General features: G+C 42.5%; 1 protein-coding gene across 1 annotated transcript in view; it reads left to right on the forward strand.

The window, feature by feature from the left end:
- Acoxl (acyl-CoA oxidase like) overlaps positions 1 to 17,418 on the forward strand; it is a 270,827-nt gene that overhangs the window by 159,353 nt on the left and 94,056 nt on the right. The window contains 1 exon segment of the mRNA XM_036185521.1: positions 7,745 to 7,854. Coding sequence (XP_036041414.1) covers positions 7,745 to 7,854 — 110 coding nt within the window.

Consider the following 17,418-nt stretch of genomic DNA (forward strand, 5'->3'; position numbering starts at 1 on the left):
ATATAAGGTAAATTGGGTCCAGATTTAGCTAAAAAGAACAAAATTTCATCACTCCTATTCTACTGAAGTGTGCATTTCTGCTGAACCCAAACAAACAACCACTTCCCTCCACCCAGGAATTACTCAGATTCACACAGGTTGGTTCACGAGTTAACTTCAAATCACTTTAACTCATCTCTCCTCAGCTCCCTTCTTCCCTTCCCTTCCTCCCTCCTCAACCTCTTAGTATCTTCCTTCCACTCTGACTTCCCAGAGGATTCTGATAGTTCTTCTCAAAGAAGTCTTGCCTGGGTAGGTGACCCGGCACCCAAGAGAAGTAGATGGCTATGGCGTCTGATGAAGAGTCACATCTCCTCGCCCTTTTCTGAGCTTCACACACCGAGGAGGCCTCTGAAGGGCACTTTAGGAGCCTCGTGTTGCTGCTACCACAGAGAAAGTTATAGGATACTCAGTTCCGCGTGCATTTTGAGTAAGGACAAATGACATTTTAGCATACACACCATGCAATATTTGGGTGTCCAAATGTTAACAAAGGAATCCTACATTCTCCGTGACAGTTCCAACAAAAACTCCCAGGGCTAGGGTCAGCTTTGTGGGGCGCGGCCTAGGCAGCAGCACAGGACCCATGACAGCAGGACCCCACTTGGTTTTCTGTTCTGTCACCATCTAGAAGTTAGTAAAGGACTCCTTTTGATTTTGTGCCTGCAGCACTGTTTGGGCCTCTGAAGCCGTAGTACCACTGCTTTGTATGACGCCATCACCAGACAGAAGGCAGACCAGGCACAGAGTGTGCCTGCCTCGCCTCCCTAGCGGGTCATCGGCAGGTTTCTCCTCAGAGTCATAGTTTTCTATTCGAAATGGCTCAAATGTCCCCACCTTGGCAGCAAATCCTCCATTTGACTTTTAGACCAAGCTCACTGGACCTGGCAGGACCCACCGAAATCCTTAGCTTGTGGAAATGAAAGGTTGCCTCATAGATGCCTTGAAAAGCGATTTGACCTAAAAATAACCTTTATTGGTGTTAGACAGTCAGTGTTCCAGGATGCATGTGGTATTTATTATAAATGTGTGTTTCTGATGTCGTCTTTCTGTATAGTTACTCACGCTCATAGTCTTGAATGTTGGCTACAGATTATCTTAATTCCTCCTGTATATGGGCTTTTTTTTTTAAAGAAAAAAATGATGTCTTCTCTGGCTCTTTGGTCATTCCCAAGTTCTAAAAAAGGACTCGGGTAGACATGCAAGAAAATAGGGTACTCATGCTTAGGACCAGAGAGCACACACGTGATCCCCAGACAGAAACAGTTTCACAACCTTCCTTAAGGAGATTTGGTATAAGGACAACACAGACCTGGAGAAAGATGTAACCACTTGCATTTTTTAAAATTCATTTTTATAAAAGGATATATTTTAAGCCAGATGGTGGTGGTACACCTTTAATCCCAGAATTTGGGAGGCAAAGGCAGGGGGCCGGGGCAGGGCCAGGGGCAGGGGCTGGATCTCTGTGAGTTCCAGCACAACCTGGTCTACAGAATGAGTTCCAGGACAGCCAGGGCTACACAGAGAGACCCTGTCTCAATAAACAAACAAAAAAGAGAGAGAAAGAAAATGATATATTTTTTAAATAGTGAAATTTCTACTATGACGAATAAATATTGCAGAATTTTCTAGTTTTGAGAAGCGCTATTGTTACATCTGAGGTCACTTTCCTCTTATATATCTCTCTGTACTACTTTACTTTTGTAACTTTTTGTGCATCTGTGATGGTTTTAAAATGGGAAGGTATAAAAAACAGTATAAATACAATAAAATATAGAACATATTCTATTCTAGTCTAATCAGGAACATATCTCATGGGTAGAAATGCTCATACTCAGCTTGGGCATCTGACCTGTCTTGGCCTTGTCTATTATTCTATCTGATAAAGTATTCGATCTAGAGGCTGTAGCCACCGAATCTCTGACTGAGAGCTTCTATCTCTAATCTGGGTATCAATCTTAACTTTCTACTAACTTGGATTTAAGAAGCATCTGGAAGATTATCAAAACACACCTGGGTATACCTATGATGATTAACCAAGAGGGAATACTCTTGATTGTACCATCCCAGAGGCCTGGCACCCAGATGGAATGACCAGGGGAGATGAGAAAGTCGGTTAGTGAGATACTCTCTACCTTTGCTTTCTGGCCACAATGATGCCTGCGGCTCTGTGCCCTACTATGCCCTCGGTGCTATGAAGCTGTGAGCCCAAGCAGACCCTTCCATTATTTTGCTGGATATTTGCCACAGTGACCAGAAAGTCTATTAACACCAGGGCTCTCACCAGGGAGCCATCGGCAGTGTGAAATAACCCATTTGAAAAGCATATCGATTTGTCTCATGACCTAGAAAAGGAGCAGAGACCCCCAAGGGGGTTACCTGCTTTTGTGGTGCTAGCCAAGGGGCAGCTTTTCTTGGCTCTCTTAAATTTAGCAGGAAGAAGTTGATTATTATATCATTCTAATTTTATTCTAATTAGAGTGACTTAATATTCTCAATTTAAGTCGCTTAAGTCAGAGAGATTGGAGCAGTGACACTTAGAGGGTGTTGCTGAGGGACTGGAGACGGGGGGTGAGGGAAAGGCAGGAAGGGAACATGCCCATCAGCTCACTGAAGAGCGAACTGGAATCCAGTGGCTTTCCCACTCCCCAAACTGTTGTTTCTTGTCTGCTGGTGTAGGACAAACACATCTGCCCTCCTGGTTGGTACCTATATTCCAGGCAACAGAGAGACCATAGCAGCCAACCTGCACTCCGTTCTGGGGCGGCCATAAATCCAGGGAAAACTTCAGTGGGCAGCAATCTGAAACAACCATTGGTTAACAGTTGGAATGACGTTGTTTTTGGAACTAGAGGGAGAACAAGTTGGAACAATCATAGATTAAACAGAACAAAAACTGTACATGTTCACAAGAACAAAACCTGTACATGTTAGTCTTGATGGTGCAGTTGGTGAAACTTGAGCTTGAATGCTGGATCATTTTAACTCTCATTTCCACTTATACTTAGCTGTTTCTCTCACGTAACTCGAATTGCTAAATGGTCTTTTAATTAAAAAAACCTGGAGCCAGATGTTGGGGTAAATGCTGAAAGATCAGAGAGACGAAGGACAAGCCACTGCCACATCTTACCTCTAGGACTTCTCAGCCCGAAAAGACTCCAGCAGAAAAGGGGCATCAGCCAAAAAAACTCTAGTTCCTGTTTTCTCACACCTTATATACCTTTCTCCACCCAGCCATATTACCTCCTTCCCAAGTACTGGGAGCAAAGGCACAAAATCTCAAGTGCTGGGATTAAAGGTGCGTGACTCCCAAGTATTGGGATTAAAGGTGTGTGCCACCACTCCCTGGCTCTGTTTCTCTCCTAGACTGAGTCAATCTCATGTAGTCCATGGTGGCTTTGAACTCACAGAGATCCAGATGGATCTCTGCTTCCCAGGTGCTAGGATTAAAGGTGTGTGCCACCACTGCCTGACCTCTATGTTTAATCTAGTAGCTTGTTCTGTCCTCTGATCTTCAGGCAAATTTTGTTAAGGTACACAACATATCACCACACTCTCACTGTTGGCAATGTTTGATTTTCATGCTTGTTTTGCATAGCTGTAGCTATCATAAAAATGTTCATGTCACTGGACCCCATAATACAGGGACTCTCAAACCCACTGGACTTAATGCATTATGCTCTATATTCCATTACACCCCCTATATCCTAAGATAAAAGTCTTTGGCCATGCAGTCCATCTAAAGGTATAACTTAATTTTGAAAATATCTATTTATTTTTATTTTATGTGAATGAGTGTTTTGCCTGCATGCATGTCTGTGTACCCATGGAGGCCAAAAGAGAGTGTCAGATCCCTAGAACTGGAGTTACAGAAGGTTGTGACCTGCTCTACAGGTACTGGGAATCAGTCCTGTGTCCTCTGGAAGCCAGTGCACATAACCTCTGACCCATCTCTCAGGCCCCTGAAGATAGAAATTTGAAGTTTCAAGACAATACTTCAAGGAACCAAATAAAAATGTTATATGCTCTGTGCCTTGCTCAGCCCAGGGACTCAACCCTATGAGGAGGTGTGAGTGAATAAAGAAATAACAGATTATGCAGACATAAATCCTGGTTTTGGGTGGAGTGGGCTCCCTGCTGGAAAAACTGCACCCCGGAAACTCTGCGTTCATTGTATAGCATTGAACAGGGAGGCGGGGTTATTGCATGCAGATAAACAAGGACTCTGGGTTTATCGTATGGTGCTGGATTACGGAGGTAGTTTGGCTAATCACATAGAAGTAGTCTCTACAGGAGAGAGGTGTTCCGTCCATAAACACGGTGGGGGCAGCGGAGAGAAGCCATTTTCTGCCTACACTACACTACACTACACTACACTACACTACACTACACTACACTACACCACACCACACCACACCACACTACACTACACTACACCACTACACTACACTACACTACACTACACTACACCACACTACACCACTACACTACACTACACTACACTACACTACACTACACTACACTACACCACTACACTACACTACACTACACCACACCACACCACACCACACTACACTACACCACTACACTACACTACACCACACCACACCACTACACTACACTACACTACACTACACTACACCACACCACTACACTACACTACACTACACTACACTACACCACTACACTACACTACACTACACCACACTACACTACACTACACTACACTACACTACACTACACCACTACCTACACTACACTACACCACACCACACTACACTACACTACACTACACTACACTACACCACTACACTACACTACACTACACCACACCACACCACACCACACCACACCACACCACACCACACTACACTACACTACAATCAACACTTGCAGTCACACCCCAAGGGAAGGCTTTTATATTTTGCTGAGCTTTACCCCAGCGGGGAAGGTTTTACCATTTCCCCCTGGATCTGAGTGAGGCTTTGTGGTCCTCGGCATGGTGTGTCAACAGCGCACGTTTATTCAGGACTTCATTCACTCGGGACTTCCTCTGCTTCCTGCGAGAAAATTTGGAGGTTAGAGGACAGCTTGTAGCAACTGGCTCTCTCCTTCCACCATGCAGAGAACTGAACTCAGGCCATCAGGGTTGGGGGTGAGTGCCTTCACCCCCTGAGCCACACTGATGCCCTGAAATCAGTTTATCAGAAAGCAAAATAAAAATCCCAGTAAGACATAGCAATGCCTGCTTCTCTACACAGAGTTACCATGACTGCCTCAAATGCGGACTACAGTCCCAGCTTAAGCACCAGTTATAGCTGGGAATATTGCAGAGTGCCATCAGTAGGAAAGGAGACATTGGCTGTGTCACTGTGTGCTGGCCTAAAGCACCTCTACCTTCACTCCCACACCGGGCAGCTTAACCTTTCCAGAGTCTGGCACCAGAGAAACCAACAGCTTGGATGTAACCGAGTCAGCCCGGGCTCTTCACAGCCTACCAGTGGTTGAACATGGCCTGTGGTAGAGCATTGCAGGTAGTGTAGTCCTCTGCTGGCTGAGGTTGTCTTACACACTGCACACCTGATATTATACACCAATGCTAACGAAGTTCCCCCAGACCGGAAAGAGAGAGAGAGAGAGAGAGAGAGAGAGAGAGAGAGAGAGAGAGAGAGAGAGAGAGAGAGAGAGACCTTTCAGTATCTCTCCCATGAACAGCATGGTTTTCCCTGAGAACCCTGTGTTCGTTTGCATGAGGATTTGGTCTCTGGGATCTAAAGAGGAAAGTACTACCTGTCGGAATATATGGATATAAAGATTAAGGGCTAGGGAGACAGTTCATTGGGCAAAACCTGTTGGGTAGGCATGAAGGACCTGGGTTCAAATCCCCAGCACCCATGTGAAGTTGGGTGTGGCTGTGTGCATCTTTAACCCTAGCAGTCAGGGAGCTGAGAAAGGCAGACCCCAGGGGCTCCCTGCCAGCCAGTCTAGCCAAATGGCAAGCTCCAATTTCATCCAGGAAACATGTTGCAGAAAAAGAAAAACAAAAAACAAAAAACAAAAAACAAAAAACAAAAAACAAACCTGGGGGTGGCGGTGGGGTGGGGATAGGAAACCTGACATTTACTTCTGCCCTCACATTCCCACACATGGGTGAGTGTATCTACTCACATGTGTGTACTACACACACTGCACACACATGCACACATATGATACCATGCAATTAGAAGTGACCTAAATATCCTACTGAGTGGAAATGTTTAATGAGTTATGATTTGTCCAAACAGACTATTATACAGACATTCAGCAGATAAGTAGATTCCTATGTCACAATGAAAATCAAAGGATCGCTTAGGATGCTGTTGTGAGTGAAATCACATATCATATCCATATGTAATTCATGTAAAAGCATTTCAGAAATGCAGGGCCTGGGGTGCAGTCCTGTAATCAAGGTACTCAGAAGGCTGAGGCCAGAGGATTATGAGTCTGAGACCAGCAGGAGAACCTTACTAAGATTCTCCCTTAAATAAAGTTAAGAACAAAACAAAAATCATACATAGGGGTTGGGGCGGTGGAGGTGGTTCAGTGGGAAAGGGCTTGTCACAAAAGCATGAGGACCTGAAATCTGATACCTAGAACCCATGGAAAAAGACAAAACTGGACAGACAGACACACACACATACACGAGAGAGAGAGAGAGAGAGAGAGAGAGAGAGAGAGAGAGAGAGAGAGAGAGAGAGAGATCACATATGCTCTTGTGAAATAATGAAGAAAACGTCCTAAAACTGAAAGCTGAGAAAAGCTGAGTCACCACTGGCTTAGGGCCCTGACAACCATTTGTTAGAGTGACTGCAGTCACCATGTGGCCTGAGCTTCAGCAACGTGGTTCAAGGTTCAGCTGGTTCTGCTGAGGTTCTTTCTTCCTATAGGGGCTTGGTCAGTGGCAGATGGGGTCAAGTTATGTCACTCACACGTCTAATACCAGCTGTGCACTGTCCACTGAGCCTCTTCTGTGGTTGATCCAGAGAGATCTTTGAACAGATCTGCAACAGTATTCAGTATTTTGAAACAAAATGATAGCTTTAAAGTCACTGGAGAGTGAATATTGATAAATTAATGGATATTGACAGATTGCTTTGTTTGTGGGATTTTTTTTTTTGAGGGAGGGGGCATCGAGACAGGGTTTCTCTGCAGTTTTGTGTGTCCTGGAACTCACTCTGTAGATCAGGCTGACCTCATGGAGATCTGCCTGCCTCTCCCTTCTGAGTATTGGGATTAAAGGCGTGCGCCACCACTGCCTAGCATATTTTAGTAGTATTCTCCAAAGACTGAATCAACCTGAGAATGTCAAAGACAGAAAAGGGAACGGAAACATCTGGGCTATTGGAAGCAAGCAGTTTTCACATGATATATTGACTAAGATGGTTGGAGCCAAGGCTAGTGTGAGAGGCTGGCAGAAGCCAGGGGGAGAGAGCAGTTCTCCAGAGTTAGGACTCAGCCATGCGTAAGGATTGGAGTGGTCTGGAAAATGCCACATATCTACCATGGGATATGGAGGCCCCCGGAAGGCTGGGGTCTTAGGTATCTTTCTCTCTAAGGAGTTTGCTAATGGCAAGTGGACTTCATCTGGCTGCAGCGTTTGAGAACAATGATAGGTCCCACACTTGTGAGACATGGCTGATGTGGGATAAACTAACTCTCTGTGCAGGTGGTGGCCCGGGAACTGCTGGCCCAGTACACCAAGCAGCATAAGAAGAACCCAGTCTTGGGGCTGATCCGGAACTGGACTGCAACTGTTGGTGACAAGCTGAGAACCAGGTACACATCACCCAAGGCAGCATCCTTACCTTTTTAAAGGTTTTACTCTGAACCTGTTTATGGCGCCTTGACGTTGAGCCATCTTGCCTTTGTTTGACAAATTTAGTATCTGATGTAGGCAAATGCAGTATAGACGATATATAATTCTTATGTGCCTACCACCCAACTTAAGACCTAAACATTTCAGGCTCTGTCCTTTCTATCAGGTTCCTTCTTCGTTATTCATTGTGTGAGTTTAAATCTTAAAACTTCATGAGGCAGGTCCTTATTTACATTTTACAGGTGGAGGGAGAAACTGAGGCATGAAAGTTAAGTATTTTTCTCAAGTTACATGACCTATGGGTGGCAGGGCTCAGGTTTGACCCTAGCCAGTCTAGTTTGGGGAATCTATGACTGGGTTATTTTTATTTACTTTTAATATATTGCCTCTAACCTCAATTGAAAAGGCATAATATCTGATGTACTCTATAACTTTCTGTTTTCACCTGAGACTTTGCTTCTATGGTTTATCAAAGTTACATAAGTAGCCAGGAAGCTTCATTGCAACTTGTCATGATAGTTTTCTGCATGTATAAATGCCACAATTTGACTGTCTTATTCAAGTCTCCACCTTTGATCAATATTTGAGTTGTGTTCAATATTTTGATATTTTGTACAAATCGGTAAAACACATTGTTTATGGTTTCTGGTGAACACAGGGAAGTTTTTTTTTCTGGGTAACAAGGGGAGAGTCTTTGCAGGGCTTTTCAAATTGGAGCAAAATGTACATCCTAAAAAACCACAGACATCTGTAGAGTGAGCCCGCCACCTCAGATACAACTGAAGCCAATTCCGTGTGATAACCTGACCTTTCCAGTACTCGAGAAGTTCTCTGGTGTTTTTAAAAAAAGGGATAATGATCTCAGTCCTTTAAACTGATTTTATGGCTCATCACTGACTTGTAACTTGTTGCTTAAAAAACACTCCTCTAGGGTCTGATACCCTGGAATGGAATTGCTCTATTGTGCTGTACACCAATTTTGACTTTATTAGACAGCTCCAAAGAGTTTTCAAGCTACAATTGCTACCAGCAGCATGCAGGAGTGTCCAGATTTGAGCTTCTCTGGACCACATTGTCATTCTGTCATGAATGTTGATTCATGCTTGGGAACCAGGTAGTCAAGTGAAAATTTCATTCTCAAAACAGTAAGAACAAAAACCTCATCATGTTTTACGTAGGTCTGTGATTTTATGTCAGGCTCACAAACATCTTAACTCCAGCTCCAGAGAATCTGACGCCCTCTTCTGGCCTCCTTGGGCACTGCACTCACATGTGTATACCCACACATAGACACACACATACACACATAATTAAAAATAAGATTAAATCTTTAAATAATATTAATAATAGTGTGAGTGAGCTGAAGGCCACTGAACTCTACATGTAAAGTAAAAACAGCAAATGTTTAGAGCATAGGTTGCCTTCTTACCTCCATGCACACACACATATGTATACACAGGAACACATAGGCACACATGTGCAAACACACAGGCACACATACATATGCATGCACACACAGACACACACATACACACATGCACCCATGCATGCACACATATATACAAACACAAATAGTAAGTATAATAAAATTTAAGAAAAGAATGCTGTTTTCTGAGAGATACAATTTCCTTAAAATCTCTCTCTATTATTTTAGTGCACATTTGTTATTACTACATTATAAATTTTATCAAATGAATTTTTTTGCATTTATGGAAAGTATGTGACTATGACAATCCTTTATTCTGTTAATTTGATATGCCTTTGTAAAATGTCTTACATTGTGTGTGTGTGTGTGTGTGTGTGTGTGTGTGTGTGTGTGTGTGTATGCACCCAGCACATATGCAGAGGTCAATGGACAGCTTGCAGGAGTCAGTTCTGGACTTCCACCATATGACTTCTAGGCATCGAACCCAGATCTTCGGTCTTGGCAGCAGCTGCTTTTACCCACTGACCCATCATCTGCTTCCTGTTTTATGCTTCTCTGCTTCAGACTTATGTCAGAGTGTTATTGTTGGCTTGTTTGGGGAGAACTTCCTATTTGGTTGGGAGAAGTCAGTAAGTGATTTAAAAATGACCTGAGCATGGGAGAAGATTTAACCCTTGAGTTAATCCAATGCTTTAGGACTGTTAAAGCTTTGTCTTCCTGGTCACTTTTGGTTAGTCCCTCCTTTGTCTGTGTCCTCTTTGTCCTTCTGTGCCTGTCTATTGTGGTGTCTCTCTGCTTTATTTCTGTGGCTCAGTCTTCCCAGAACTTAATCCAGCTTAGCAGTATTTTTCAGATGGCCCCTGCTCTCTGAGTTGCTCCTTGGATGTACTCAGCTGATGTTAGTTCTCTCCCTCAACTTGACACAATGTAGGATTACCTGAGAAGGAATCTCATTGAGGAATGTCCAGGTCAGGTTCACCTGTGGGCAGCCTGTGAGAGATTGTCCTGTTGGGTTAACTGGAATGGGAAGACCCACCCCGAATGAAGGCAGCATCATGTCACGTGCTGGCCCCGGATTGAGAGGAGGGTAGGCTGCGTACCAGTGAGCACGCATCAGGTTGTTGCTCTGCTTTTAACTGTGCCTGGGGTGTGACTAGCTGCCTGACACTGACTCCTGATGCCTTGGCTTTCCAGAAGTGATGGACTGTACCCCAGGACTGTGGACCAGATCAACCTTTTCTCCATTAAGTTGCTTTGTTACGGTGTAAATGAAATTAAGACATCTCTTTTCTGCTTTATTGTTTCATGCCCATACAATTTTTTTTCTTTTATTCTACTTTGGGAGAGCTCACAGTATTTTTTTTTTCAAGACAGGGTTTCTCTGTGTAGTTTTGGTGCCTGTCCTGGATCTCACTCTGTAGACCAGGCTGGCCTCGAACTCACAGAGATTCGCCTGCCTCTGCCTCCCGAGTGCTGGGATTAAAGGCATGCGCCACCACCGCCCGGCACAGTATTTTTTAAAATTATCACTTTTCTTTAGAAACGAAGTATTACTCTCTATAACTCATATATACTGCACTAATTTAAAAATAGACAATGCAATTTTATGATCTTGACTGAAAACATGAAGAGGGGGCTGGAGAAATGGCTCAGGGTTAAGAGCACTTTGCTTCTCTTGCAGAGGACCTGGATTCGGTTCCCAGCACCCACATGGTGTACCATAACCATGTATAACTGCAGTTACAGGGGATCCAGCCCTCTTCTGGCCCCTGAGGGTCCTAGTAACACACATGGTGCACAAATATATAAAATAAATAATTCTAGTTAAAAATTCTAGGAAACCAGTGACTCTCTTTTTAGCATTTCGAGCCCCACTGAGGACTTTACAGTGTCTCCCCCACTTACTGTTTTGACTGTTTTCCAAGGAAGAGCTGAAAAAGAGTGCAGTTCCCTGGTAGCATCAGTTAGGTCTTTTCCGGAACCTTGTTCACAGCTTGCTGCAAACCATTCACACTTTTGTTTCTGTTCCTGATAGCAGAGCAGGACTTGTTTCCATCTTTAGAATATGACATGCTCTCAGCATATGCAAATTGATACCCCTCTACAAATTTTCCAGGATAGACTTGAGATGTGCCAAGGCAGTATTCCAATTGTAAATATCTGGAAAGTGCTAGCCCATTTACTTTTTGTCTAGTTATAAACCTTTGGTAGTTTGAATGAGAATGGCCCTCATAGGCTCACATATTTGAATGCTTGGTGGAACTGTTTGGGAAGCATTAGGAGGTGTGGCCTTGTTGGAAGAGGTGTGTCACTTGGGGGTGGGCTTTGACGTTTCAAAAGCCCATTCTTAGCTTTTTCTGCCTAGTAGGTGTATCTCAAGACGTAAGCTCTCAGCTACTGCTCCAGTACCATGCCTGCCTGCTGCCATGCTCCCCACTGTGATGATCCTGGACTCTAAACTCCTGAAACTATAAGCCCCAAATAAACTCTATAGAAATAGGAATGAACTAAACAAGTTCTAGAAGTTCTCTCTCCCACACAGCCAGTATTTGCTCATTCTGTATGTTGGTGCTTATTCACTCAAATCCCGAACTTTGGTTTTTCTGTTAAGGAGAGCTATTGCAACCAACACATTTCCAGGACTCCCTGTGTGCCAGACATGGCTCTTCATATTGGTGTAACACAATTATAGATAGACTCTGCTCCTGTGGAATTCACACTCCAATGGGGCAGAACGGATCTGCTCTTAATGACAATGTCCTGGGGAAGTACCAAGGAGCAGGTGGGGGACATGCAGAAAGAAGGGCCAAGAACTCTCTGATTCTATGAAGTTTCTCCAAGCAGGCAGCCAATTGTGGCATCACCCAAGGCTCTCCTTCATTTGGACTGTAGAGGTACCAGGCATGGCTCAGAAAGGCTTCCTGAAACTGGGGTGGGGAAGACAGATATGGCTTGGTGGGGAGGGAAGCTCTGGAAAGAGGTTGTTCTGGGAGGGATTGTACCTGGGTTGTTCCAGGAAGTCCTGCTTCTTGCCCTCCTGCAGGTGAGCCTGCCACTGTTGCCCTCACTGCTCATATCAGTCTAGAAAACTCTACAGAGGCCTCTGAATGTTGAGGAGAGTCAAGATTCTACCTCACAGTGGAGCATTATCTGTATCAGATTCTGAAGCTTTTCAGATGTGCAGCAAGATTTGAGGGTGAGCGTTCATGTAGTCACCTCCCGTGGACAGGCTCCCATGGAAACACTACTGTGAACACACCACTTACTGTTCATGATAAATCTCTACCACATGTATGTGGTCATGTGTCACTTGACAGCAGGGAAGCGTTCTGACAGTGAGTCCTCAGGATGTTTTGTAGTGGGGACATCATGGAGAGTATGTAACAAATCTGGACTGTGTAGATCAGTGTTCAGCTTGGACTCTTGGTGAAATCATAGGACACGGTACCACCAAGGGTTTACAAGGCCGTCACTGGTGGAATGTGGCACACTGTGTAACAGTAAATATTTTAACAACCTTTTTTTTAAACCTTATATACTAAAATAGTGAGAAATTATAGCATAGTAAATACATAAAAGTCTAATATAGTTGTTTATTACTGTTGTATGGCATTAAATTTTATATCTATTTGCTGATGTACTTTTATATGACTGGCAAGTGGCACGCAAAAGCTGCTTGCATCTGCATGAACACACAAGTCCTACAGTGTACTGTGTTATGACGAGAAATCCACGGAGCCTTAAATGGGCAACAGAATTTATTAGGGGGAAAACCTCACCATACAGAACAGAATTGACACAGGTTCTGGAACACTGTTCCAGCTGCCCGGATCAGTCCCGCCTCCAAGTTCCACAAGGAACTGAAGAGAGCACTGCCTGTGTGCATCTCAGGTCTTAAGGGTGGCCAAGAGGCCACGTCCCAGGGGCATGTGCTTCAAGGTCATAGGCAGGTGGAGCAGTTGCCTGCTGCATCTGTAGGGGCAGTGCTTCAAGGTCATAAACAGAACAGCTATCCACTCCATCTCCCCCTTTTGTCTAAATGAGAAAGTTCTAACCTAATATAAACCTATATACAATAGGAATGATTATTGTTCAAGAGAGGGAAAAGGTGATAACCTAAAAAAATAGAAATACAACCATCAAGAACAACATCAAACAAGAGACACATACTAAAATCCAGAGATGTCCAGAACACAGGTAAATGGCATATTATAGAGATCACTCCAAAAGCTGTCCTATCCTGAAGAATCTGAATCTAGTACTTAACATGTTCTAGCTAAGATACAATAAGGTTGTAACTATAACTATTTAGTCTTCCATCCCATCAAAGACCTGAGAAGGAACATAATAATACCTCAGAAAATGGAAAGTGCATGCAAACAATTTCTGAAATTCTTGTGAGACTAGACAGAGACAGCTGGCAGCTTGGGCAGTCACCTAAAGTTTCTCAGCATTGTTGGGTCATCCAGTTTGGCTACAGGCCTAGTATATGTGACAGACCATTTTCAGAAGGAGGAATTTTGAATGACTGTATTACCCTGTCTTGGCAGAGTTCAGTAGTTGCTTTTCCTTGTGTCCTGCTCGTCCAGAAATGACAGCATTCATACTGTCAGCAGTCAAGACAAGGGCAGTTTCTTGTTCTGCAGGCCATTTTGTGCCAAAAAGAAAACAAACTTCCAAATGGAGTGTCCTGGAAGCCTAACATTCTCTTGGGATCAGATTGGTGCTGCCAGGAGCAATCGTGTCTCATGTCAACAGAAATCTAAGTTAATAATACATTTAAATGTCATATTCTCTAGGTCTATGAAGTGTTTGAAGATTACCTATCCATATGACCTATGTTTCTGTAAATCTGGAAAACCTAACTAACATAACTATAAACGTGACAAATATGGGTGACTATTGACCTGTAATTCTTATCATCCTAAATAACTTAAAGACTAAGACTTCACGTTAATAAGGTAAACAGTCTGTAAACAGATGTACAGTATAAAGATGATGACCTCAAAATTGTGACAATACACAAAATATCTTAAACGGAAGTAGAATTGTATAGTGAAATACATAATATGACAACAATATCCTTAATATGTATCAATATACAAAATATCTTAAACAGAGGTAGAACATACATACAGTATGACAATATAATTTTACATTTGCATCAATATGTAAAATATTTCAAACAGGAAGAGGAATATATGTACAATACAACAAAGTTTTTATTTGTATCTATATACAAATTATCTTGAGTATGAATATAAAAATGGTTTACATTTGTATCAATATATAAGAATCCATAACAGTGCAAATTATCTAAGGCTGATATTTTAATAAATAAGTTTATTAGTATATACAATAATCTGCCTTAATATACTATACCTATCCATTCCCCTTTTTTATTTTCTTAAACAGAATACTCAGTCTAAATTTTATTGTTCCATCCTCCAACCCTATAACCATTTAACCATAACCTTCAGAAAACTGAAATTTTTGGGAGAGGGGTCATCATTTTCTTAGACTTGCTTCCTGCTGTTTAGGGGGGTGATAGTATCTCTGTGGGGTCCTATAAGAAAGCTTAGATAGTTAGGTCTCCAAAGAACTAGCTGTAGAGTCTGCAATCAGTTTCAGAGTAATGGGTAAGGTTGTCTGTGATTCTAGCTAGAAGTATAGTATGATAGACCATCTTATCTTGGAACTGTCCTGAAGAGTTTTCAGTCTAAAGCTGATCATTGAGTAATGTTCTTAGGTACAATAGCATCATTCTGGACTAGGTAGAGTCATTGTCGTGGGGCCCCATCTTTTTTTTTTTTTTTTTTTTTTTTTGAGACTTCAGAGATTGCTATTGGAAAGACTTATATTTCACTGTGGAAAACTTGAACATTATTAATCTCAAAATGGAAAGTTTGGATTTATGGTGAATTGAGAAAGGATTCCCAGAAATCAAGGATAAGCATGGAAAGAAATAGAATCTTGACAACAATGGTCCCTAGATTACTGGTTTTCTTCTGTCTCACACCAGTTGGCTCTTCTGATATGAGACAGAATCTCCTAATTTTTTTTTAGCAATATGTTTGGGTTTAGAAGAGAGAGCCATATTCCAGCTCTAAAGCCAGCTTGATTTATAATTGGGACCACAACTGTTCTAGAGTTAAAGAAATATTGATGTTAGGCAGTAAGATATTACCATGTAGAGTATATTGGTACCAATAGGTCCTTCCTTTCTGCTATAGATGTCTAGGTGTCCAAGGCCTTATGATTTCTTGAAGATATCATCCTGTAAAGACAAACAACAGAACTCTGCCCTGACCCTTGTTTGATGAGTTTTTCTTACAACTTGCTCAGTTGGTAGAACATGAGATTCTTAATCTTAGGGTCATGGGTTTGTGCCCCACATTGGATGCCAGATATAATGAGAATTTCACGGAGCCTGTTTAATGGACAAAAGAATTTATTAAGGGGAAAAAACTCACTGTACAGAATTGACACAGGTTCTGGAATGCTATTCCAGCCACCTGAATCAGTTCTGCTTCCAAGCCCCACAAAGGAGCGGAAAAAAAAGCAATACCTATGTGTATCTCAGGTCTTAAGGGTCACCAAGAGGCCATGCCCCAGGGGCATGTACTTCAAGGTCATAGGTAGGTGGACCAGTTACCTGCTGCATCTCTAAGGGCGGTGCTTCAAGGTCATAGACAGAACAGCTATCCACTACACTGTGATCTTTCTTCCTTCCTTTCTTTTTTAAGATAGGGTTTATCTGTATAGCCCTCGTTGTCCTGGAATTTACTCTGCAGCAAGGACTAGCCTCAAACTGAGAGATCCACCTTCCTCTGCCTCCTGAGTGCTGGGATTAAAGCCATGTGATAACACACCTGGCTGTTGTGCTGTGGTTTTATGATGGCCATGGTACCACGAGGCAAGGGTAAGTTTTCAACTCTATTGTGAGCTTACGGGATCATCATCCTATAGTCAGGGCATCATTAACAAGAATCCACTGATGATGCCACTCATCAGTTCATGTCCTTACTGTGCATTTTAAAGTAAACTGCAAGCATCTAGCACACTTTGAAATAGCATTGTTTATTCAAGTTCAACCTGTGGAGACAGTTCCTTTTCCTCTTATGTAGAATTTTCTTTTAATTCCTTTCATATGTTTTAAATGTACACTTGTTGAGTTTTGGCAAATGCCTAGACATTATTCTGATATTTTTTTCCACCAAAGACTAGAGTTTCCCATTCTAGGATTTCATATAAATGGAACATACTGTCTATACTCTTTTGTAGCTGCCTCAATAATTCAATATAATGCTCTTTAAGATTTGCTCATGGTGTCATATGTATTACTTCTTCCCCTTTTATTACTGAGTGGTATTTTATGGATAGAGTCTGATTTGTTTTCCATTCTCTTATAACGGATAGACACCTGAATGTTTCTAGCTTTTCACTCCAATGAGCAGGACAGCTATGACTATTCTTACATAAGCCTTTTTTATGAACGTTTCTCTTGATTTCTCTTGGGCATGCAGGAGACATGGAATTGCTAGGTCATAGCACATATGCTTATTTTATGAGAAGCTATGAGAGATTTCCAGAATGAGTGTGACCATTTGACACTTTGATGAGTAGGTATAAGCATTCTGGCTTCTCTGTGTCCTTGGCAACATTCGGCACAATATATTTAATTTTAGACAGACTGCTGGATGGAGTGTGCTGGTTCACTCTAGTCTGTTTGCATTTCACTAGTGACCGATGAGACCCATTCACATTTAGTTTAGTTTTACTTCTGCAGTCCTTCTGATTTCCTTGTAAAGTTATCCAAGAGACGCCCCCCCCCCCCCCTTTAGCAGTGGTCCAGGTTTCAAAGGCTTTCTACTTTGGATGACTTTCTTGGATTCACAGGGGACACAGATGTGTGGGTGAGGTCCTGTACACACAGTGCACAGCTTCAAGGGAATAGACATTGACCTATGGTAAACACCCCAAGATACAATGGTGGTTTCCAACACAAACATTCACAGCTCCAGGTTTCATAGAATCGCCCCTGGATGGCTAAGACAAGTTTAAAAAAAAATAAACCATGTAAGTTCTTTATACCTTT

The sequence above is a fragment of the Onychomys torridus genome, chromosome 4 (genome assembly GCF_903995425.1).
Source record: "Onychomys torridus chromosome 4, mOncTor1.1, whole genome shotgun sequence".
Taxonomy (NCBI): Eukaryota; Metazoa; Chordata; class Mammalia; order Rodentia; family Cricetidae; genus Onychomys; species Onychomys torridus.